General features: G+C 40.6%; 1 protein-coding gene across 1 annotated transcript; it reads right to left on the reverse strand.

The window, feature by feature from the left end:
* Positions 1-598: 598 nt before the first annotated feature.
* Tmem229a (transmembrane protein 229A) lies at positions 599-5583 on the reverse strand. Its single transcript, NM_177013.3, has one exon. It carries the CDS (start codon positions 5209-5211, stop codon positions 4096-4098), a length of 1116 nt encoding a protein of 371 aa, NP_795987.2. The 5' UTR covers positions 5212-5583; the 3' UTR covers positions 599-4095.
* Positions 5584-24812: the final 19229 nt, after the last annotated feature.

Raw genomic sequence — 24812 nt, forward strand, 5'->3', positions numbered from 1 at the left:
TTGTTCCTTCCTCTGCTACCAATTCTACTAGAAGAAAAAAAAGTCCTGGGAACACAACAGAACCTCCTGTACTACCACCTCTCATGACACTACAAAGTAGGTGTTCATGTGTCGGTTGGAGGGAGGCAAAAGGACACTGTATTTTTTTTTAATTTAATATTATTTACTTTTCTTAGGTAAAGAAAAAGTATACCTCTGGTAAGTACTGTCGTGTACACTAAATTAATTGACAAGGTAAAGAGTTGCAATGTCCTTGAATGGAAACCCTGGCTTTATTCCAGTGGCAGCTATTTCATCACCTCTGCTTACTAAGTATTTCATGAATGCACCTTGGCTTCAGATAGATATACACATACTTGGTGAACCTTCAAAGTGGAAGATGGGCCAAACCCACCCACAAAACCCTCTTCCATCCTTCTCAAACAGGTCTGCCAAACTGACGGAGACCATTTTGTTAGAAGTTAGGATTAGACAATTAGGTATGTTTCTCCAACAACAAAACAGGGCATATCTTTCCAAACTGTGTGTCTTGCCAAGTTGCAGTATGAACTGTCAATTATTAAAAGGCAACATAATAAAGTACACAGAACAACGGAAATGCTTGAAGTAATGCAATGTGTTTAGCAACTTTATTGGGGTTTCTCTTTGATATCCGGACTTCTGTATCTATTGTTAACATCAAAATTCAAGAGCTTATATTCCTCTTTAGATTCACAGAAATTAATAGAATTGATTTAAAATGTCAAGTACTTCTAAAAAGAAAGCTCAACATTGTATATATTAAGCACACTTGTTCCTTTTATGTTTTCCCATTAAGAGTGTATTTTCTCAGCAGAACTCTGAATAAATGTCTTTTTAAAAATGGGTCCTTTTAAAAGGCAGGATATCCTTATGTGCCCTACAGTGACCTCAAACCTGCAATCCTCCTGCCGCAGTAGCTTCAGTACGAGGATTAGGGTGGTGTGCTACCACAGTTGGCTAACACTGTTCTCAGTTTGAGTGTGTTTAGTTCTTACAATGATATCTGCTTTAAGTATAATATTTAATGTATAACAGTGATTAATTTTATGTGTATTCATACCTTGTGATATGACCTACTTTGCTTCTTAGCATATTAGTTTTACATTTATATGTTGTGGATAATTTTAGCTTATAGGATGAGCTTCCTTTCAGAGCACTGATTAAATATAAAGGCATTATATTTAAATGTAAAAGAAGGCTGATTGTCAGTTATTTATCCTGATATTAATTAATTTGTTATGTACCTTATACTAAAGGAGCAACATGAATCTTTTGCAACAACAACATCTGCTGTCTATACAGTTGTCTGTGCATCTCTAACAGTCAAGGGAAGTGCAGTCCAGACAAGATCTAAATCACTGAGGCCATTAGACCGAGGCACAATCAAGCTGCTGTTAAAAACAAACTGAGGAGTCCAGCATCCATTAATTCAAATATATGCTCAAAAGCTATGTATCTTGGGTAGTTATTGAATCTATTTGGGCTTTAGTTTTATTGCCTTCATCTATAAAATCAGGGTTATTGTAAGTTTAAGTGAATATATACACATATATGAATATGTACTTAAAATATATACTGTATGTATATTCACTTAAGGCATAGTATATAAGAATGTGTTCTCAATTTGATATCTATATAATACATATACATAAACACTTTAGGGAAGTTTTGTCAGATAGCAAATGCTTTTTAAATATTAACTATCATACTGTCTTATCATTTCCATCTCTAAACTATTAATAATAACAAAGTTAAATGATCTGATGTTTTTCTTTTCCTGAAGGTTCAAAGATCATAGCAAAAAGTCTCCTTTAAGAAGTGGAGCAAACACGAAATGAGAAGCCCTAAAACAGCACACTGAGTTACCAGGCAGGTTAATCGTTTCCTGAATACACAACTAGCAATCTGCAGAACTGGCAGAGGGGCTGGTAATTGGGTTAATTTTTAAGAATTATAGATCATAGTATTCCTGGGACAGGACTGATGAGAGTTACAACTCCAACTACCGGTCACCAACACCAACAGTCTTGAACAACACCAAGACCAATCATTAAACTTAAATAAGTTTAATGAGTGAAAACTTTGCTCTGTCCTTCTGATAGGAGTAATATTAAAAGGAGACTGAAATGGCGTGTGTCCCTACACGGGGTTTTTCAGTCAGAGAAGGCTAGTGGGCTCCTCTGTAGCTCTGAATGCAGCAGAGGGAGGAAGTGAGTGCGGATAATTTAATAAGCATTTCAGTAGCCATGGGGCTGACTCGACCAACCTTCCCAGGAATGTGGGATGTGTAGCCGTGATACACTAAACTCAGACTCCCATGCACGTGTCATGTTTGAAGTACAAATACCTTGCCCAGTGTCTAGGCATCTACCTAGATATTTTTCCCTCAAGCATTTTCAGAAACCTTAAACCTGTGACAAACTGTCATAAGAACAAAACAAAACAAACAAACAAACAAAACCACCCCCACCCCCCAAAAAACCAACATCAACAACAACAACAACAACAAAAACCAAACAACTTATGAGAAACCTTTGGCAGACATAAAGCCTTTTAAATTTTGGCCAATGAAAAGAATTAGTTGGCCATCATCCATCTCACAGGTGCAGTTGACTATATAGCAATACTTATAATTTAGCGCAGGGGATAGGTGGATATAACACTGTCAGAACTGTGTCTCACATCACATGTAAAATACACATTCTTTTCTATTTTCATAGCAACATTTTTTTTTCTCTTGAAACAAAAACATCCCTTTTTACAGCACAGGCAAGAGGAAGATTTAAACTCATTAAGAAACTTTCTAAGTTTTCCTGATTATCTTTGTACTGAAAGCTGAGAGGTTATTATTCATCCTTGGCTGAGCTGCTCTCGGTCCTACTTGCTCGGTCCTGAATACAATAAAACAACAAACACCCTCAGAGTACATTATTAATCAATTAGATATCATTTCTTAGAGTGGCTTCCATCATCTCATTTAACTTTGAAGCTTTTAGACATTAATTAATCATAAGCTGTCAAAAAGCTATCATGGATTAATACTGTGCATTACTGCATCAGCCTGACACCAAATTCTGGGTCTGAAAGAAAAAAAAAAAAAAAGAGAGAGAGAGAGAAGGCAGACTGTGGGAGAAATATGGATAAAACCCCATCAGTAAGTAGAGAAACCAATTAGGCCTGATGTAATTAGAGGGAGAATTCAGATTCATTTTATTCCAAAGTACTGTTTCTATATTTGAAACTCTGTGTAGAAAAGGGTCCTTAGAGTTAGAACATGATTGAAGGTGGTCTAATTTCATTCGGCCCTGGGATCTATAGGGTAAACAGGAAAGTTATTGCACAGTTACAAAAGTTTTGATAACACCATGGTCTGATTAATGTTAACACGCATTGTGTTTAAGGCTAGCCAACATTGGAAAGCGATCATTTCCAAGATGGTGATCAAATATCTCAACACAGTGTCACCTGTTGGGGTTCACAGGAAAGACTTCCTCATGTCAAAATGAGTTCACGGGATGTTTTCCCACTTGCCAGCTTCCTCTCATCTGCACGCTGGACAGAGGCACTTTTATAGCTGTGGACTAGAGTTTCTGAAGGACAAGACACGGAGTTTCAGCCACCACTGGTAAACATAGCAAGAAGGTAAAAGGAAACTGCATTGAAAGGAAAGCCAACAGATCATTACATCAGAAACTTGTAGAAGTCACTGTTCTCTGGTCTGAAAACTTCCATGAAGGAACAGAAAAACACGTAGCTATCACTCACCGAGGTCAAGTGACTACTACCCGTTCCTGATGTTAAGGTCCAGTGGTTTTGCTGTTTGGCCTCGTAAAGTTTAAATTGTTGATGAGTTAAATATTCTGAGTTATTTTTGAGTAACATTTCAAAGTACTGAACTTTACATAGAGATTCCAAGCAGTGCAGACAACTAAAATGTCAAGCACATATTGGCAGAGTTTGGTAAAGTGTATAAAACTTAAAAGACAGAAAGCAAAACCACCTTGTTTAAAATGTGTAAAAATAAATTGCATCGCTTTTCAGATTCCAATACTTCCTTTTTTGTCCCCTCTAATCTTAGTTCGTTGGGACATACTGCACCCGCCACAACACGTTGGACAGGAGGTCCTGGTACACACTAAGAAATAGCCAGCCAGGTAAATACATCAAGGTGATGAGGCCCATGAAATTAAGAGGATAGTGAGAATAGTCCCAGGAACAGGCCCCGCACATTCGAAGTCCCAGACCCCAGGAAAACTCCCACGCATAGATGAAGATCACATAGATGGGCACCCGCTTCCACGTGCCCCAGCCACGGCTGTAGTGAAGGTGGAAGTAGAGTTTTTCCACCACGAAACTACAACTTCCGTACATGAAGAAAGACCAGAGGGATGTGTGGCCACTGCTGGCCCTGTCCCCCTGCCCCAGCACATTGAAGAAGAAGGTGAAGAAGATCTCATCCAGAAAGCCATGCATTCCGAAGAAAAGGAAGCGGAGGAGGTCGGGCAGTCCCTGGGTAGGAGATCGTTCTGTGCCCCTTGCGCCACCCGGTCCTCGTCGCTGGCCACCAGCCTCCCAAAGGATCTGGGCGTCCCGGGCTGCGGGTAGCGTGTCCCTGGTGTGCTGGTCGCGCCGCCGCGGGTACCGCAAACACAAGAAGCGCTTCAGGAACACTTGGCCGTGGTAGAGCGCGAGCACGTACTGCAGCGCCAGGTCGAGCGCCCCCAGCGCCGGCGCTGCCGCGCCCCCCGGCCCGCCGCCTAGGCTGAGCCGTAGCGCCTGGCCAGCCAGGGTCTGCAGCCCGACGTGCGCAGAGGGGTAAAGCAGGAAATTGAAGAGGAAGGCGCTGGGGCAGCGCGGCCGCTGCAGGTAGAGCTGCTCCAGGGCGAAGTGGGTGAGCGAGTGCAGGAGGCAGCGGTAGGGTGAAGAGAAACCCAGCATCCGCAGATCCAGGCTGCGGGCGAAGCGCCTGGCAGAGGATACCAGCACGTCCAGGGTGATGCCGTGCATCCCGTAGAAGTAGAGGCGCATCCAGGCGGGCAGCGCGCCGCGCTCGGCCGGAGCTTCAGCAGCGGACAGCGGCTCAGGGCAGCTGGCGGCCGCCTGGCTACGCAGTCCGCCGGTGGCCCCGGGTCTCCGGGTCGCGCCGTCCCTCGGTGATGGCCCCTCACTCGCCACATCGCTGCCCGCCATTGGCTACCCGGGCACCCGGGGCCCAGCCGCCTAGCCTCGAACCGATTCCCCGCCCCGGGGGACGAGGAGGGGCGCACGTAGCTTCGATCGGATCGGGGTCTCCCAGCGCTCGGGAGACTCGCAGGTCGCCCGGGACGCGAGGAGTCCTCGTGCCTTGGTCCTGGCCCGCCCTCTTCTCCAGTCCAGGGTGAGATGTTGCTCACCCGCGCTCGGGAATCACCCTGCGCGGCCTAAGGAGTGGCGCGGCCGGGCAAGGGGAGGCGATGCCGGGGCTGTGGGGAAGAGAGCCGAGGCTGGTGGCAGCTCCATCCCCTCCGCGGCTCAGCCCCGCCGCCTCTGCTGCAGGCTCAGGGAGCGTTACGCGAGCGGAGATCGCCCTTCCCCCGGCCCTTCCCATACCCCTCTCCGCCCGGCTCGACCTCTCCCGCCTTCCCGGGCCCCCGCCCCGCCCAGCCTCCCGCGCCGGGTCTCACAGGGGTCTGCCCCGAAAGGCGAAGAGCGCCGCCCGGGTCCCCTTTGGCCATCTCTGCAGCCCTGGGCAAGTGCTGCAGGGGGTTCCCGCTGGGTTGGTGGCAGGAGGGGAGAAGCCCCTAACAGGTGTGAAGGCTAACTGTGGGGCATTCCCGGTATCGTGGAAACCAGGGCCAGGCCTTGGCTGGCGGAGACAAATGGCCTGGTGCCACTAGCCGGAGGCCGGGCCCGGGCCCAAACTGTGGTGCTGTATATTTAATGTCCTTATGCAAAGCCAGCTGTGTCCCAGTCACAGCGTGTTAACCGGAGACTCCAAGCCTGCCTTCCTGCTCAGAGCAGCCTGCATCTGAATGCCGACCCCCTCCCCCCCCTTCCCCGCCCGGAACCCCCCTGACTGATCCTCCTTTTCAGTCTTTGCCTAGGCTAGTTTACTCAGGGCCAAGCCCAGCAGTATTTAAAAAAACAAAAAACAAAAAAACAAAAAGACTTGAGGCCAGTGTAGCTGTAGCTGAGTTGTGTCCTGGCTACAGTGGGATGGTGGGGGTAGAGGTGTCCCCTACCAAAGACAGCATGCTTGCTAAAACTGGTGCAGACTAGTGCTGTGTGTGTGTGTGTGTGTGTGTTGTGGTGTGTGTGTGGGGTGTGTGTGTGTGTGTGTGTGTGTGTGTGTGTGTGGTGTGTGTGTGTGGTGTGTGTGTGTGTGCGCGCGTGGTGTGTGTGTGTGGGTGGGGTGTGTGTGTGTGTGTGTGTGTGTGTGTGTGTGTGTGTGGTGTGTGTGTGTGTGTGTGTGTGTGTGGGGTGTGTGTGTGTGTGTGTGTGTGTGTGTGTGTGTGTGTGGTGTGTGTGTGTGTGTGTGTGTGTGTGTGTGTGCGCGCGTGTGGTGTGTGTGTGTGTGTGTGTGTGTGTGTGTGTGTGTGTGTTCTTGCAGAACTAGGTCATTTCAAATACGGAGTGTAAAGGAAAGCCGAGCTTTTTTTCTTTTCCTGTCTTTTTCTTTTTCTCCCCCATCCCCTGCTCTTTCAGGCCTTGGCCTCATTCACTCCTTAGTCCCCCTCCTGGCTTCCTGTCCCTTTTCTCTCCTCCTTCTTCCCTCTCTGTCCTCTGTCAGGTAGAGGGGATGGAGGGATATTAGAAATAAGTTATACTTTTATGCCCCTCTCCTGTTCATGTATAAGAAGAAACTAGGTAATAATTTTACTCTGTCCAGAAGTTCAAATCTTCCTTGGATAAAAAGCTTTATGAAGACATATGTTCTTTGGGAGGACATACTCTGGTAGATCTCCCATATTGAAGCAACCGCGTTCCTGTCTATTTTCTTACTCATTTTACCCATTTAAACTACTGTCTATGGTAGCCATGTTGCCTATGAGTTAGCTAAGAGAGTAAGATGAGAACACATATTGTTTTGTCTGAAGTCAGAGCTTTTTTCCCAGCTTTGCTAGCAACTTATTTCTTCTGCTGACTTCCAGGTTGTCACACCAAGGTAACAGGCTCAAAGCAGCTGTGAGCCCTGGGTAACTAAATTCCCTAGTACCCAGAAGAGAAAAAAGAGGAAAAAGGCAGTAAGTCTCTCTCTCTCTCTCTCTCTCTCTCTCTCTCTCTCTCTCTCTCTCTGTCTCTGTCTCTCTCTGTCTCTCTGCTTCTTTCTGTGTCACTGTGTCTCTGTCTGTCTCTGTCTGTCTCTGTCTGTCTCTGTGTCTCTCTCTCTGTATCTCTCTGTCCCTGTTTTTATCTCTGTCTCTGTCTCTCTCTCTCTTTCTTACTTTTTCAAGACAGAGTTACTCTGTATAACAACATTGGCTGTCCTAGAATCCCCTTTGTAGACTTGGCTGGCTTCGAACTCACACAGACCTGCCTGCCTCTGCAACCACCACTGACAGGCTTTTGAATAATGCATTTTAAAAAATGTGCACTGGTGTTTTGTCTGTGTATATGGCACTTTCTCTTTAAAAGATGTACAGTTGGTAGGTATGAGAGAAAAGAACCTGCCAGGCTTGGTGAGGCAGCACTCAGGAGGCAGAGGGAATTCATGTCAGCTCAGACTACATAGTGAGAACTCCTCCCCTTCCCCAGAAAAGTTCAAACTGAAACAAACAAAACACAAAAAAGTAAAAACAAAAGGAAGGACTGAACGGATGTGAAATAACCTATTATTATAAAGGTTAATGATAAATCTTGTGCTTGGCTAGTATGCCCTACAAAGGTCAAACTGCTTTTAACTTATTTTATTCTAGCTCTGAATAACTACACTCTAACTCCAGCTTTGCTGTCAGTCAAGAGGTAGCTCTCATCATAGCTACAGTATATGTCCAGCCATTCAGGTCTGCTAGGTAGAATTTAGATTGTTTTTAATAGTAAATTAAACTTTAAAGATAGAGGTCTTCTAAAGTTTCCTAAGAATGGAAGGGAAACTTGCAGAGTATGTGGGGAAGTCTTTTGTATTAAAAACCCAAGCTTATAAGTGCTATACATATGTTCTAGAGACAAGGTCTGACTTCGACCTTGAAGTCCTGTGTCAATCTACTGAATCCTGTGATTACAGCTTGGTGCCAACACTCCGTTTTTCTAATATTTTCATTTTACCAAATAAAAGGGTTTATATATTTGTATATGTGTTTAATAAAGTGGCAATATACAGAGTGAACAATATAAACTACATGTATACTTTACATGCATGTATGGTTTATACTAAATTTTTAATGGAAGGTATATAGTAAAAAGTTGGGAGCTCACTATTATCTAGTGTGACTTCTGAAAATTTCATTATTCTGGGCCTCATTTTGAAAGTTTCCCATTTTTCTTAAAGTGATACAACATACACATGAGCACATGGAAAGCCAAAATATAAACACAGCTACTATCTATTTCTCCTCCATGTTTCTTTTATATTTTCATTGTGGACTCCATTTTAATAGAATGTGAAAGATACTTTAAAAAGAAAGCACAAAACCCAGTAAGTATGAGAAAATGAGAAAAAGAGAAAAAAATAACCCACGTATACTGCTCTTAGTTCTTTCAATTCAGTGTCTTCTTCAGAAAGTAATTTCTGAAGAGTTAGATAGGGTATTACTCCTTTTAAGCAGAATATCTGAGGCTGAGAAATCTTTAAAGAAAAGACATTTATGTGATTCATGAGTCTGCAGGTCCAAGGACTGACACTGGATTTTGCTGGTCTCTATCAATGCCTCATAGCAGATAGCTACACAGTGGTGAGAGTGTGTGCAGAAGAGATTGTACAGTGAGAAGTATTATATTGTATGAACGAAATTGTGTGGAAGTCAAAGGGATTGACGGGGATTGATAGGTCAGGCTTTCTTATAACAATTCTCTATGAAGGAAAACGCAGCCCAGAAGATCAGCATTAGTGTCTGCTGAAGCTCTCTGATGAACTGCTTACCTTTCAGCATGCTCGTATCCCACCAGTTCCATCATCCCACTATCCACTCACACTCCGGAACAGTCTCCCAATGTGGGAACCTTTGGCCATCACAGGAATGATGTTTTGTTTCTGCTTTATCTTCTCATTCTTTTTTGCTTTAATCGTCTCATTGCTATATTTGCAAATATTTCTTGTTTTAAAACTACGGAAGGGATTTAATGATATTCAAAAATTTTATAATTAAAAATCTCCATGTCATTGTCTCCAAGAACATAAAATCCTTCAAAGCATTGTGGTGTGTGTGTGTGTGTGTGTGTGTGTGTGTGTGTGTGTGTGTATTGGCCTCTTCTCCTGCCAGAAGCCAAAGCTGCCAAGATAAATTTGTAAACCCAACATGTTCTTAGGAGATTGTTATACATAAGATGCAACGGAAAAATCAGAAAGCTGCAATGAAATAGTGTCAGCTTAAGATTGCTTGGGTGTAGGGGCAGCTGCTCAAAGAATGGTTCAAGGCGCTCACTCTATAAGAAGGAGCCCATGCCAGCCAGATACTGCCTGGGTGGCCAGGAACTGGAGAATGGATGGCTCAGTGACCTAGGGCAGAACCAAACATGACTGGTCTTTAAAAAATAATAAAATGATTCCCAATAATATTCTGTGATGCTCACAGAGAGAGTTTCCTCATCAGAGGTCTTTCTTCCAGTAGTAGATGAGAGCAGATGTAGCAGATGTAGAGAAAGGGTCTAAATTAGAGATCTCCATCAGGACCCTCCAGCTCAGGGAATCCCTTAAAAGAGGGGTAGGAATGAGTGTAGGAGTCAGAGGGCATGGAGGATACCACAAGAACACTTCCCATTGAGTCAACTGAGCAGCGCACATGGGCTCTCAGAAATCAGAGCAGCAAGCTCAGGGCATGCATGGAGCTTCACCAGCTCCTCTGTTTATGCTGTAGATGTTGGCTCGAAGTGTTTGTGGGACTGCTAACCATGGGAGTGGGTGTGTCTCTCTGACTCTTTTGCCTGCTCTTGGGACTCTTTTCCTCCAGTTGGGTTGCCTTGTCCAGCTTTGGTGTGAGGACTTTTGTGTAGTCTTACTGAATTTTGTTTTGTTATGTTTGGTTCTTGTTTCTCGGACGCCTGTTCTTTTCTGATGCTAGACAAAGGAGGAATAGATCTGGGAGAAGGGAGGTCATAGTAGGGAGCTGGGAGGAGTGGAGAGAGGGAAAACTGTGGTCAGGATGTGTTGTATGGGAGAAGAATCTATTTTCAATTAACAACAAAAAGGGATTCTTCAAGGTATTGCTCTTTGCTAGAATGTACTGGGTTCTTTGACCTCAAGGGTTAAGAAAGTGTCTGCATAACACATCTGTGCAGGTATAAGAGTTTACATGGGGCTGATATGTTACAGAATTGGTCAGGTTAGCTATAGACTAATACATACACTACAACTAGAGTAGTCAGTGTGATCAGAAAGTAATTATGAATAAACAGAAGACCAAGGTACTTCTGATGATTCTAATCTTTGGTCATTTGTTGCCTAGTGACCATAAGTTCAGAGTTGTTGTCATCTTTCAGATTCCCATGTAGGCATGAATAAGACTCCAATGCACGTTGGAAGATATAAAAGAAAGTGTTTGGAGAACAGAGAGGAGAGTAAAGTCCAAAGGAAGTTGAATAGGCTAAGACATGATGAATTATATTTGGCTCAGATCTGCCTCTATACATAACTATAGGTTTCCCTATCCATACTAATTGTACCCTAAGCTGACTTATGAATATATTGTAAATTACTTGTAACAAGTAGCTAAGTCTTACACAATCACAAGTGTGTGAGTCTTGCTCAGCCTCCTTTGATTTTTATTCATTTCTCCTCTCCCTTCTTCCCCTCCTCCTTCTTCCTCTTCCTCCTCTTCCTCCTCATCTGTGCTGGGGATCTAATCAGGGCCTCATGCATATTGGCCAAGCATGGTCACTGAGCCACACCCTAGACTTAACAGTTTTACTTTTAATAACTCTGTCTTTGTTGCTTTAATAAAATATTTATCTTCTCTTTATTATATAAAGACAAGCTGCTGAGGAAGGTAAAATTATGATTAATGATTGATGTTTTAGTATTTTTAGATAAGTTTGCTTTGCTGTATGTCTCTAGGATACAAAAAGAATTGGTAAACTTTGAGGTGCTCATCACCATTTCCTAATTATTTATATTTAATTATTTTGCTCAGTTTTAGCAATTACCTTTGAATTGCTAATGAAAAGAAAGTTAGCTACCATCATCGTAAAGTATAAAAGCAAACTAAAATTTGTATTTTATTAATTCTCTGGGGTGTACTACAATGATCTTGCACAAGGTCATTCCAGAGTCACCTGTGTCTCAGCACCTACATGGTACCCAGGACAAAACGCATGGCTTACATTCCTTCTTGACTTTAGTACCAGGTGTGCCTCTCTGGGCAGAGCACAGAGGACAGTATCTCATGCTGGAATGAAGCTAACATTTTCTTGGAAAAACATTGAAACTGAATAGAATATTTCTCAGTTCCTTCCAATTAAAAAACAGAACAAAATTACATTTCTAAATAGTTGGTATACATAATATACTTATGTGTTTTATCAATGATTTTTTCTGTGTTTTATGCTCTTATTTTATGTTTAATTATTTAAGGAAACTTTTGTCTTTCATTAAAGAGAGAGGATTTTTGTATAACGATGTGACCTTTCCAGGATTTTCCTCTTAATTTTGAGTTTTATTTCATAGTGATCTGTGATACTATTTTGATAAACCTATTTAATTTATATTTAATTTATGTTTAATTATTTGAAACCTATGGCAAGCCTTCCAAAATCAAATTTTAAGTTGAAACATTTCTGAACTTTTATTAACTTTAGGATGTCAGAGAATCTAAGGAAGTCCAAAAATGTTATTTTATTTATTTACATAGGAAAGACTAATAAATAAGAAATTGTATTGAAATTTTTGTCTTTAATTATCTTTGTATAGATATGTCTTCAATGCAGGTTTCGAAATTTTCATGAGATTTTAGAGAACTGAGGCATTTTGGCATAATATTATTCATCATCATTCCAGTTGTTAAATTATATATGTCATAGAAATGAAAGAATGCTCATTGATCTTTAATTATGCTTGGGTTAAATCTTCAGTTAAATTCCTTTATTTTAATGAGTTTCTGGAAGTTTCTATAAATATCATAATTACAAATTATGGAGCCATGGGGAGGTCTGTGAAAGGATGAGAGGACTAGGTGTAGGTTTCTAGGAAACTGGAATGGGTAAATTTTTTTTTTCAAATTTGAATGATGAGTAGTAAACAACACTAGAGGAACTGACAAAGAAGAATTGTAGATTTATAGGTTACTTGGGACTGATGCTGCTTGTCTGTTTTTGTCCTCTGGCTCAACCTCAGGTGCTTGGTCATGATTAATGAATGTTCTATTATTGAGCTACTTCACTAGCCCCTTCCACTGATATGCTTTGTGTGAGATGTTGCTAATTGTTCTAAGGTTTTCTAAATTTATAGAAATATTTTTTTTAAAAAATTAAACTATCCGTAGCTCTCCATTTTGCAGCTTTGATGAGTGCTTTTTACTTTTATGACCCAACCACACCCTGAATAGGATTCTGAACACTTCTGGTTCTCTCCAACTCATACCTTCCATCTCTCCAAGTATGAGTGAGGACTAACTGCACTGTTTCTGAAGACAGGCACACCAAAGCTGGACAGCTTCATACACATTTCAAGGCAGGTGCACATCCATTAGTTCAAGAAAATGCCTCACTTACTAATCAACCGAAAGGTTGTTTGCATTGAAATATTAAAATATTGAAATTATGAAAATGAAGTGACTGTGTCAACCATAACAATGGACCAGCTCAGAAAAGACTATCCTAGAATCACATCCTGGTACAAAGGCCAATGCAACCTTAACAAATAATAGTGCAAGGATATCTGCACAGCAGCTGTCTGTGTACATCACTACTCGTATCACCCTTGCCAAAGATCTTTTTGAAGTAGTTCCTGGGATCTTATCTCTTTCAGGCTCTGAAATTTCCATATCTGAATCTCTGGAAATACTCCCTATAAACTCTGAAATGAATATTCTCATTTCAATGGCTTTCTATACATAAAGATATTTAGTTTATATATATAGTCTTAGTTATTATTTGACACAAAAGACATTCATTCTGCAACACAGGATGTGACATTAGTGGTTGCTAAGTTCATGAGCAGCTTTTCCCAAAACCACAAAGCCAAGACTGTCGACCAGAGGAGAACTTTCACCTGCTCGGTCTGCTTTGCTGATGTCTTACGCTTCATCTTGGCAGTGACTGCCTTCGTTAGAGAATTTCATAATCAGTAACATCTGCAGACAATGTGGCAAGTGTCACTCCCTGCTTTAGATCAAGCTTTCAGATTGTGGACCATGACCCCTATGGGATTACCTAACTGCATTCGTGGTGTATGGGGGGGGGGTGGTGGTGCCACAAAATGATGACAACTCAAGGTTTCTGAAACATGCCACAAACAAAAATAAATTCAAACTCAAATATGAAATGAATCGAAGTTATTTCAGCCAGTGCTTTCCAACATATGATACAACAGCCCCACAGGCTTTGTTCTAGCAATTGCAAAGTAGTATAGAGTATATATAGTTAAATGAGTTAAATAAATGGGGGGAGGGCTCCTTGTTTGACCCATTCTTTGATTTATTCAATTAGTTCATTTGGGGATCATGGATAAGGAGCATAGTTCAAACTCTCAGCATTAGATTTTATTGGATTTAATCACAGTTATAACAGTGTTTCTCTCATTTACTGTAGGCTCAAAGTAAGTTTTAAGTGTTTGCATGCAGCCTGCTGTTGAAAAACAGATGATCTCTCTGACTGTAAAGACAAAAACTCAAAATATGAAATGAAGCCATTTTTTTCTATTTTGACTTTCACTTTTTAACCTGGTACATTGATTGATTTTTGGATTGTTTACCTAAAGTGAGCCATTGAATAATTTTTCAAAAAGCAAATGTCAAAGATATGCATTATTGCAAGAAACTCTATACCCATGAATTACGTATTAGACTAGAAACACAAAATGAGAGGAACTGAGGGTAGTGTTAAAGCCTTAATTTTGGGTCATACATTCATTAAATGAGAACCTATCCAAAAGGGAAGTCAATGTTAAATCATGATAGATCCTACGTTAGACCAGGTTTTGGCACTAGGTTTCAACGGATCAGAATTAAAGGTCACTCATGTAGAACATAATCAAACTGAAACTTTTAGGAAGCAAATCACATCTCAAAATAGAGTAAGAAAGTTCTTGCTGCTTTAAGACTTACCTGTTAGTACTACTGCTGCTGCTGCTGCTGCTGCTGCTGCTGCTGCTGCTGCTGCTTCTTCTGCTTCTGCTTCTGCTTCTGCTTCTGCTTCTGCTTCTGCTTCTGCTTCTGCTTCTGCTTCTGCTTCTGCTTCTGCTTCTACTTCTACTTCTACTTCTACTTCTACTTCTACTTCTACTTCTACTTCTTCTACTTCTACTTCTACTGCTACTGCTACTAGCAACAATAACCTGGAGAAACCCAGTGTTCAGCAATGGTCTTCATTGTTATTTTCACTTATGTCTTCTTCCCTTGGTCTAGTCTTACAAAACCGACTGTTAAACAATTGTTGCTCTGAGTTGAGACAAGTTAAGCTTATTAATGATGTGTGATGTAAATTTTTATCAGGTTCTCAAATTTTAAAGAAAGCCCTAGAAAACAAGACCCAAATTGTAAGGTTGACTAAATGGTGGGGTTGGTTATGGAAGGGTTGTTAACACTCGTCAGGGTTAATCAGGGTTGCTCTACGGCTGACTTTGAATGTATTTTAAGTTTGGTCTTCAAGTTGTTTCTGTACATGCTGAACAGTTGCCCACTTTTGAAATAAGTAGCTGGTTCTTAGCTAACCACAAGTGGCCATTCATTAAAAGACTACATGGCCATGGCTTTAAGCTAGTAGACAGTCATTATTAGGCAGCCAGTAACTATACTGGGTGTTTGAGATCTCAGTGTAGCATTGTGCCTTTCTCAGGGTGGCTTATAATCAAAAACAAACAAACAAACAAACAAAAAAACAAACAAACAAACACAAAAACCAACCAGCCAAACAAAAAAACTCATGTTCTGGGTTGACATACTTCAGTTATCAAGAACTGTTAGCTAAAGTAGACCTGCAGAAGCTACAAAGCAAAGTTAGTACATTTTGAGAGTTTCCCAGAATTATATGGATTCTGATGGACTAGAATTTTGTTTTTATCTGGGTAGGTGATGTTGTCTAAATGCTGAATTTTACAGTCTGAATCTGTCTTATGGTTTCCACTTATTTGAAGAGACAACACGACCAAGGCAACTCTTATAAAGACACATTTAATTGAGCCTAGCTTATAGTTTCAGAGGTTCAGTCCATTACCATCATGGCAGGAAGCATGGCAGCATCCAGGCAGACATGGTGCTGGAGGTGCCAAGAGCTCTATATTTTGATCTGAAGACAGCAAGGAAGAGACTTTGTCTTTGGCAAGCAGCCAAGAGGAGGCTCTCGTCCACACTGGGTGGAGCCTGATCATAGAGTGCCTCAAAGCCCATGTACACTGTGATGCAGTTCCTACAAGGCCACACCTACTTCAACAAAGCCATACCTCTTAATAGTGCTACTTCCCATGGGCCAACCACCCACATGCAAACCACCACAGAATGGTACTTCCATCCCATCATGGAGTCAATTGTGCTGGGGCCTTATTAAAAGACTGAAGCTGTAGCCATTCTCTGTGTCGCTGTAGCCCATTTCTACTTTCTGTATGCCACTTCCTTCTCTTCTGGCTATAAATATAACATGGCCATGTGGTGGGACAGGATTCTGTACCAATTTTGGGCTGGAGAGATTCCAAATCTCAAATTGCTTCAAAACTCAATTAAGATCTGCAGAAGTTAAACTTGTTGGAATTTTGTTTTGAAACAGTTCTGGCAAACATAAAAAGGGACTGACTGACTGAATCAGTGGTCTCTTCAAGGATGAAGAGGTATCTTCTTAGTCCCTAAGGATTCACAGTGAGCTACAGTGAACTTTTTTGCATTGTGATTGGTTCTCTACTTTTAAAGTTTTACTAATTTATTTACTTAATCTTTGCATATATATATTATATTGTGTGTGTGCATATATTTGTGTGTGCATGTGTGTGTGTATGTGTATATGTGTGTGTACCCATGTGTTCAGACTTGAGTGTATGTGGAGGCAGAGATTTAAACTAAGAGTCTCCTACTCTTGCATTTTCTTCACTTTTTAAAATATTTTTTTTATTACGTATTTTCCTCAATTACATTTCCAATGCTATCCCAAAAGTCCCCCCACACCCCCCTACTCCCCTACCAACCCATTCCCATTTTTTGGCCCTGGCGTTCCCCTGTACTGGGGCATATATAGTTTGCCTGTCCAATGGGCCTCTCTTTCCAGTGATGGCCGACTAGGCCATCTTTTGATACATATGCAGCTAGAGTCAAGAGCTCCGGGGTACTGGTTAGTTCATAATGTTGCAACTACAAGGTTGCAGATTAAAACAATTATGATTTCTCATGAATGCAGAGTTAAGATTCAGCTGGTCTAGCTATTTAGCTTGGCTTGATGGTACCCTGTCATTGTATCCCGGGCTCTTGGATTACAGCGTGGTTGCCGAGTCAGACAAACATGTAATGTATGTTCTGAGGATACGAACCTTGGTTGTCAATCTTATGGTACATGTGTTTCACCCACTGAACAATCTCCTCAGCCCATGTTATTGGTTTTCTAACTAGTTTGTGCTGGGATGGAGCAGCTGACTTTGAGCTGCTATGTTAGGGTTTTTGTTGTTGTTGTTGTTGTTGTTGTTGTTGTTAGAGGGTGTTAGTTTATTGTTTTGTAGTAGCTGACAGTTTATAGAGAAAACTGTAGTTTAAAGGGAAGTGGATAGGTTGCAATCAGAAGATATTATGGGGCATCGGCCACAGAGACAACTCCAGACCTTTGAGTTCCCAGATATGTGGGTTCGCTCCCCGCCCGCCCCCCCTTTGGTTGTATCCTTTTGGAAAGAAGGCTGCCCGTGTCTGTTGGCGTCAAACAAAACTCAGCAGTACATGGTGATCTACTGTACAAAATCCTATCTGTGATGGCCAAGAGGACTGCCTGTGGGCAGAGGGGAACTTGAAGGAGCTGGTTGTCTGTTTCTCCAGTGTGTGCCCTAGGGATTGGATTCAGGTCCTCGGGTTTGGCAACAACTGCCTTTTCCCATGGAACATTTCACTGGCTCCTATTGGACTCCGTTCTACTTGTTCTCATGGCCCAGTTAATGCACAATCGCACGGATACAGACATTGCCTTAGATTTTCCGGTTTCCAGCTTCCTCTTTGAGCTTCTTATTTCTTTCAATTGTCCATTTCAATTTCAGACCTTTCCTTCCATCTCGGGAAGTCCTTGGAGCCCTCTTTGTCCTCCAAGAGATTCTTTCTCAGCTGAAGTTATTTCCCACTTCTCCAGGACTCTGTTAATTCATAAGGATTTTTTTTGGTTCCATTTTTAAAAGGAGAAAGGTACCCCTGGTAAAGTTCCTTAATCAGTTTCCTTTTGAATGTGATGCTATCTACATTAGTAGATTTCTGATTGCAGATCTGCTCATCAATGACCAGCCTTGAGTTCTTAGGGATACTTTTCCCTTCCCAGTTTATCGATTATAAGTTTCAAGGGAACTGTACAATTTTGAAAAAGTTTTTTTTTTCTACACCGAGACAATATTTATCTGCTAATAGAAATTTAGAAAAGACAAACATTAAATACATTTAATGATAATACTTATTGAATATTTATCATTTATATATTTCAGATTCTCTCCCCTCTCTCTCACCAAATTCCAAAAAAAAAAAAAAATCATTAAACCACACTTTATAGCTATTAACTTAAGTAAAGCTGTAAAGCCAACTTCAAGCAGACATGGAAACTCCTTTGTGCTGCCCTGCCTGCATGTCAGATCCAAGCCACCTTGAATGAGCTGTGATTTTCAGATTTAATGATTAAAAGACAGCCCTACTTCTTGTGCCCCCAAGGGGTAATAATGTACTGACTTGTAGCCCCTCTCAAATCACTTTCCTTAATTACCATGCATTTCCTTTTCATCAGCAGTATGCACAGCCATTTTGAGTATTTACCCTACATATTATCGTATTTGTTTAATCCTATCTTTCCTTAAGGATTTCCTTACAATTTTGCAAATAACTATGTGTTAGTCTGTAGATTTCTGCTGCTGTGTCTAAATAAACTTCTGAGCTAATAATTAAAAAGAGGTTTTATTGGGTTCATTGCTTCAAAGGTTTCTGCCCACAGTTGTTTGCTGGGCTTGCAGCAAGGTAGAACCCACGCCCATGAGAAATTTCCCTTCTGCCCTTTGAACATACACTGGACCAAATTATCAAAGAATGATTGTGTAGAAAAAGCCATGCAAATATATTACATGCCAGAAAACAGTCAGAGAGAACAGCAATGCAGTTCAACTCAGAGGCCTATATACATCTTTTCATAGGAGTAGGGGCGATTGGGGAATGTGGACAGCTTTGAGGGGTTGCAGATTCATATTGAAAAAGTGAGGATGGACACTTCTAGAGGTTGAAAACAGCTTGTAATAACATTCCTTTTGGAATTCAGTCCAGGAATCAGACATTATCTTGCAACGGAGTTTACCCAAATTTGGTTACATGCTTCATCTTTCATTTCAGAAACAGATGATGATATTTCATGGTGATAATGAAAGATGCTTGTGCTGATTGCTTCATTCTGGCCATAATGTGAATAAAACAAGTCTGGAGAGACCCTCTCTCTGCATTGGGTGAGAAGAAGCAATACATACTTTCAGGGATTTCAACTCTGTAGTTGCTCTTAAAACCATTTAACTTCTTTTAAACAAAATGCTCATCATACCTAATTTCTGTGGTCGTCTGTGTATGAGTGCCAACATGGTTGGATTTCAAACATTTGTTAAGCATGTACTGCATACTAGATGTTCTGCTGTGAGCTGTGGGTGTGACTAAGTCTAGCATGGATCTCTTTCTCACTGAGATTGTAGTTTAAGCTGCAGTATCACTTTATTGAAATTATTGAAAACAAGATGATACATTTTGGATGGTGATATGTATAGCACTCTAGGCATAGAGAGATCTGATTTGATGCCAGCAAATGAGGATTGCTAGATATTTTCCACATAAATAAGAACGCAACAGCCAACTTGCCTGCTGTGCAAGGCAAGCTAGAGTACTGGCTTGCTGTTCATCTTGATTTGGTTCCTTGTCTCTCATCACTTCTGTTGGGGGTTCTGTAGGAATGAGTAGGACTTACTTTCTCCTTCTGATGGAGCTGAGCCAAGAAACTGAGCATCGGCTCTTTTGCACTATTCTGTCTAGTCTACTCTGGAGGTTGACTTAATGGTAAATTAAGTAAAATTTGATCTTCTATCCTGATGACATTTTGTTTTTGTTTCAGAATTTATAAATCTCGAGAAACAAAAACAATGAATTGCTGAAATGTACAAAGTTAGTGATAGTATTGTTTCCCAGCACCCAAAGGCAACTCCCTTCAAACCATATTGTCATGCTTTAGAAGAATTCTTCTGTTAAGTGAAAGGTTACACACACACACACACACACACACACACACACACACACACACACACCTTGGTTATTGTCAAACAGCTGGTTGATGATTAAGTCTATCTTGTCATCTTCAAAGTACTTTAACAGAATGCTATCAATTGAGTGACCTATAAGCAGTAGACATTTATTTTGCATAGTTCTGAAGGCTAGAATGTCTACAACCAGGAGACTAGATTTGTTGTTCATTGAGCATCTGCTCCAGATTCAGGAAATTTATGGCTTTGTTCTTTGTTCATGACTTTTACGGTGTGTGTGTGTGTGTGTGTGTGTGTGTGTGTGTGTGTGTGTGTGTGTGTTGGGAGATGAGAGATTTATCAGGGTCTCACCAGTGAGTCCTGGGTGTGAGAGTTTTTTAGTTGATTCTTAGTATTGAGAATATATACATGGTGGTGTGCACTACCATTGGTTGAACTGAGCTGACTGAGCAATAAAGATTTGTAAAGTCAAAAATCCAAATTATGAGAGCATAACTTTATACACTAATCAACTCCCAAGGGTTCCCCCATTTAACACAACCACTTTGGGTATTAGGACTTTAATATATGAGGTTTTCAGGGACTCACAGAAGAAGTTTTTTTTTCCTTCACTGAATTTCCTACCAGCAGATTAAGGAAGATGAGTCAATTTTGTTGGCCTCTAGCCTAGATTTCTTAGACTCCCAGGTGAGAGTGAAGCTATTAAGACACACTATGTTACCTGCTTCTCTTGGCTGAGCTCCTGGCTCTTCCCCGGCTACCCAGTGACAAGGTTATTTTTCCCCCTATGGCTGTAATGTACCTGACCTGTGGGATCCTGTTTCTTCAGAGGCCATGGTAGTGACATTTTACTCCTTTCTGTGGTTATGATTACCAGAACTTTCACTTTCAGTAATGTGACTGATTGTAATACTACACACACACACAGAGACACACACAGACACACACACAGAGAGACACACACAGACACACACACATATACGTGTGTGTATATATATATATATATATCTGTATGTATATATATATATATATATACATACAGATATATATATATATATATACACATGTATATATATAAAGTTCTATTTAAATTGTAACAGTAAAATGGGGGAGTATATTTAATATACATTTGTTCACTCAACAATTATTGAACATTTTTATGTAAAAGCATGTGTTGTGTCCTGGACATATAAGACTGAATATAATGAAATCTATATCCTCTTCAATTGAAAATATAGATATCACAATGATATAAATGCTTACTGAAGAGCACATAAGTAAATAAAAGTGGATAGTAAAACAAGTCCATATCACCTATGAAAACACAACTTAGAAGAGTGTTAATAGTTTCGTATCATTTTTACCATACCATGGTGTTAACAAAAGCAAAGCATGTTGCTTGGTGTGATTGGCAATTGGCTCTTGTTACTTATAGACAGGGAGCATCTTTTCTTTTAGTAACATTATTAGTTGTGGCTGCATATGATTCCTTTCCTCAGATTCTCTAGAATCTGTTCAGTTCATCCCGAGAAGGCTTTGCTGTCATGGACTTTGAAGGATCACGGGGTTTATTGATAATCGTTCTACAGTCATGCTTATTTACCTAGAAATCATTCTTTAACGTTTTACTGAAAGATCAGAGTTGCACATGTTAAGCCTATGTCTGCAGTTAATAGATTGTCCACTAAAACTCTTACTGGAAACAGTGATTTTATAGAATGAACATTTGCCTCTGATGGGACCAGGGGGTCATAGGTGACAGAGAGAATTTTTCAATTGATTCTTAGTGTTGGGAATGTACATACGGTGGTGTGCATTACCATGAGTTGCACGGAATCAATGTAGTAAATGTAATCTTACAAAAAGTGAATAGGAATGTATAAATATAAACCCATCTTTTGAGTCCTATACCGTAACTTCCAGCTGGCCGTGGATAAAATGCCTTGCTCGTCTCCTACTCTGAACTGGAAATGAGCTGCCCTCCTTCTCTCCCTTTCCTTTCATTGTTGCAGGCATACAAACATTTTTGTACCAGATAAGGCACAATCAAAGCATGGTGTTTTCTTTCAGCAGCTCTGTCTAGGAGAAGAGGGGTCTGAGTGAATAGCAACCACAGAACTGCTTAACATGGGCTGAGACAGACAGAAAACTCTGTGTGCTTGCAGACTCAGGAGGAGCATGGGGGAAGTCTCCCAGACTCTCCCAGTTCTCTCCACCTTGACTCCATAACGTCTCTCTCATATTCAGAGGCTGTTACGCCATGCCTCTTTTTATTGTCCAATGTATTTTTAACACATTTTATAATGTGTGATCTCATTTGAGTTTAATACTATTGCCTTCCTTTGAATCTTCATCTCTGTGGGAAGGACTATCACAACAAGTGCTATAAGTACTGTTCCTAGCACTGACTTCTAGACCATCAGTGCAAGTCATGGACCATGCTATCCCTGTGACTTCTCTAACCTTCACTGCCTTGAAGATTTCACTACTCTAGTAAAAATAAAATCTTCAAATGATTTGTATGATCAGTGTAATCAGAAAATGCACAGGCTTCGGTTTGACAGTGGCGTTCAGAAAGTCTCACCCATTTTTCCATGTTCATATCTTCTGCCTTCAAAACCTTTCCTGGATTTCTCCCTCTTGGGAACATGTATCCATCCCCTAAAGCCTGTATACCTTGCTCTGCCCTTCATGACTTGCTCCAGTTGCCTAAAGTTCTTGATGTGTCACTTTTATAACTACCCTGGACTTTTTCAAAATGTATCAAGTTCATGATAGCCATATTGTGAACTCATTTGAGTCACAAGTACAGACAGGATATTATTCATCTTTGGAAACTTGTAGTAATTTAAAGGAGCTCCTGATAGACTTCCATTGATATATAGATTCAATATAATAATATTGGCATGACAAAGGTTGTGTGTATTTTTCCTACCCCTCCACTTTTTATTTTAATAATCAGTGCTGCAGACAAGCTTCATTTCTTCACCCCTCCTCTTTCTAGAGAATCCTTGGAAAGAAAGTACTTTCTGGTTTTTTCAGACCAGGCATATACATCTCATGTAGAGTCTTCATTTCTACACATGGTTCTGTGTAGAAAAGAAGAAGGGAAAGGAGACCTGTGTAGAAAGGAAATCTCCTTGTTTATGTAGTGCATGCATAAGCAGGCCTAGATGCTTGTTCCTGTCTTTCTGATCATATTTTTGGCAAGTACAGCTGTAGAAGCCTTTCTCAGTAGGTCTAGACTTCATTTCTGCAAAGTGATCCAGACAACATTGATCAAAATGAGTTGTCAAGACAGATGAATCCTACTTAATGCCCTTATTTGGGTATGTATATGGGGCACGCATTGATCCCTGTTTGGGCAAATGTAAAGCATGCACATTTACATATAAATATTTTTCTCATGACTGGTATAAATGTTTTAAATTCTAAATTTGTCAGCAGATTTACACAGTTGAGTTCTTTGAGATGATGACTTGGTTACTAAATTAAATGTATACTTTGAGTTACACACATGTATCTTTGAAGGTTAAGTATGATGATGTAATAGCTAATTTCATTAACCTTGTTGGATTAAGAAATGCCTAGAGGATTAATAAGACACACCTTTGGGTGTGTCTGTGAGGTTATTTCCCAACAGGTTTCTACACAGAAAGAAGACCTATCCTGGATGTGGGTAGCAGCATCCCATGGGCTGGGGTTCAGTACAGAATAAAAATAGGGAGCCAATAAAACACCAGTATTTTTCTGCTCTACGTTCTGCTCTGCCAATATGTGGAGAAGTCGCCCACCTCCACTACCTACCTACCATGGTGGTCACTTTCCTTATGATGGTGGCCTGTATCCCTTTAAAGTGTAAACCAAATTAAATCTTGCTTCCCTTAAGTTATTGTCTTACTTAGGGTTTCCATTGTTGTGAAGAGACATCATGGCCAAGACAACTTTTATAAAGGACAATATATAATTAGGGCTAGCTTACAGGTTCAGAGGTTCAGTCTATTATCATCAAGACAGGAAGCATGGCAACATCCAGGCAGGCATGTCGCTGTAGGAGCTGAGAGTTCTACATCTTGTTCCAAAGGCAAACAGGAGAAGACTAGCTTTCAGGGAGCTAGGAGACAGGTCTTTCAAAGCCCACCCCCACACTAACATACTTCCTCTAACAAGCCCACACCTACTAACAGTGCTACCACCTAGGCCAAGCATATTCAAACCACTATGGTTACTTTCTGTCAAACATGTAATTGTGGTACTAAGACAGTTAAATTAATTCATTATGTGGAACATATTTGATTTCTTCTTGTGTCTATGGTAAAACATTACTTATAGAGTCCAGAATAAGTGGAAAATAAGTACGTAAGAATTTGTGAGGCATTCTTAAGATGTTGGACTTCAGAATTGAGTTTCAATAAAAACATTATAACAAAAACCTTATGTTTAATTTCAAGGATCCAAGATTAGTCAATATTGTTATGTGCATCCATTATTTAATTTATATGACTTTGTAGTTGAAAAAGTGTTTCTATGTTCATCATGTCATTAGTTCTTATCTCCCTCTGATATCTGTCTTTCATCTACCACCTTTCCCTTCTGATAATCTATTTGCATAGTATTAGCTTTGTTATTCCAAGAGTTATTATCTCCAACTTTGTCTTATGCAGCATCCCACCTCTACCAATTTCACATGTAAGGTGTTTGGTATCCTGTTTCATTTATGTTTGTGTGGAAGTCATTCCAGATGTGTACATAAATATCTCATCTTCATTTAAAATGGTATTGCATCATTTGTATGATTTATTTATCCATTTAGGCTCCTACTAAGGAAGAGTTACATGGTTTTGAATCTTTTGGCATAGTAAAAATATGTTACAATTTAAAAGCCTTGAACATAAACCATTCACTTGTGTGGGAAGAGATTCTCAGGGTAAATTTCACTACTCAGTAAAGGGGTGTATATGCTTGAAAGTTGTGCTCATCAGACAATGCTTGTACCTACTTGTTCTCTCACTAGCAATGCTGAGCTGGCCTTTTTAGCACACCTTTCTCAATTGACAGTCCC

This window comes from Mus musculus, chromosome 6 (assembly GCF_000001635.26).
Source record: "Mus musculus strain C57BL/6J chromosome 6, GRCm38.p6 C57BL/6J".
Classification (NCBI taxonomy): Eukaryota; Metazoa; Chordata; class Mammalia; order Rodentia; family Muridae; genus Mus; species Mus musculus.

Coding starts and splice junctions, on each gene's coding strand:
- Tmem229a (NM_177013.3), bottom strand. CDS start 5,211: ATGGCGGGCAGCGATGTGGCGAGTGAGGGGCCATCACCGAGGGACGGC.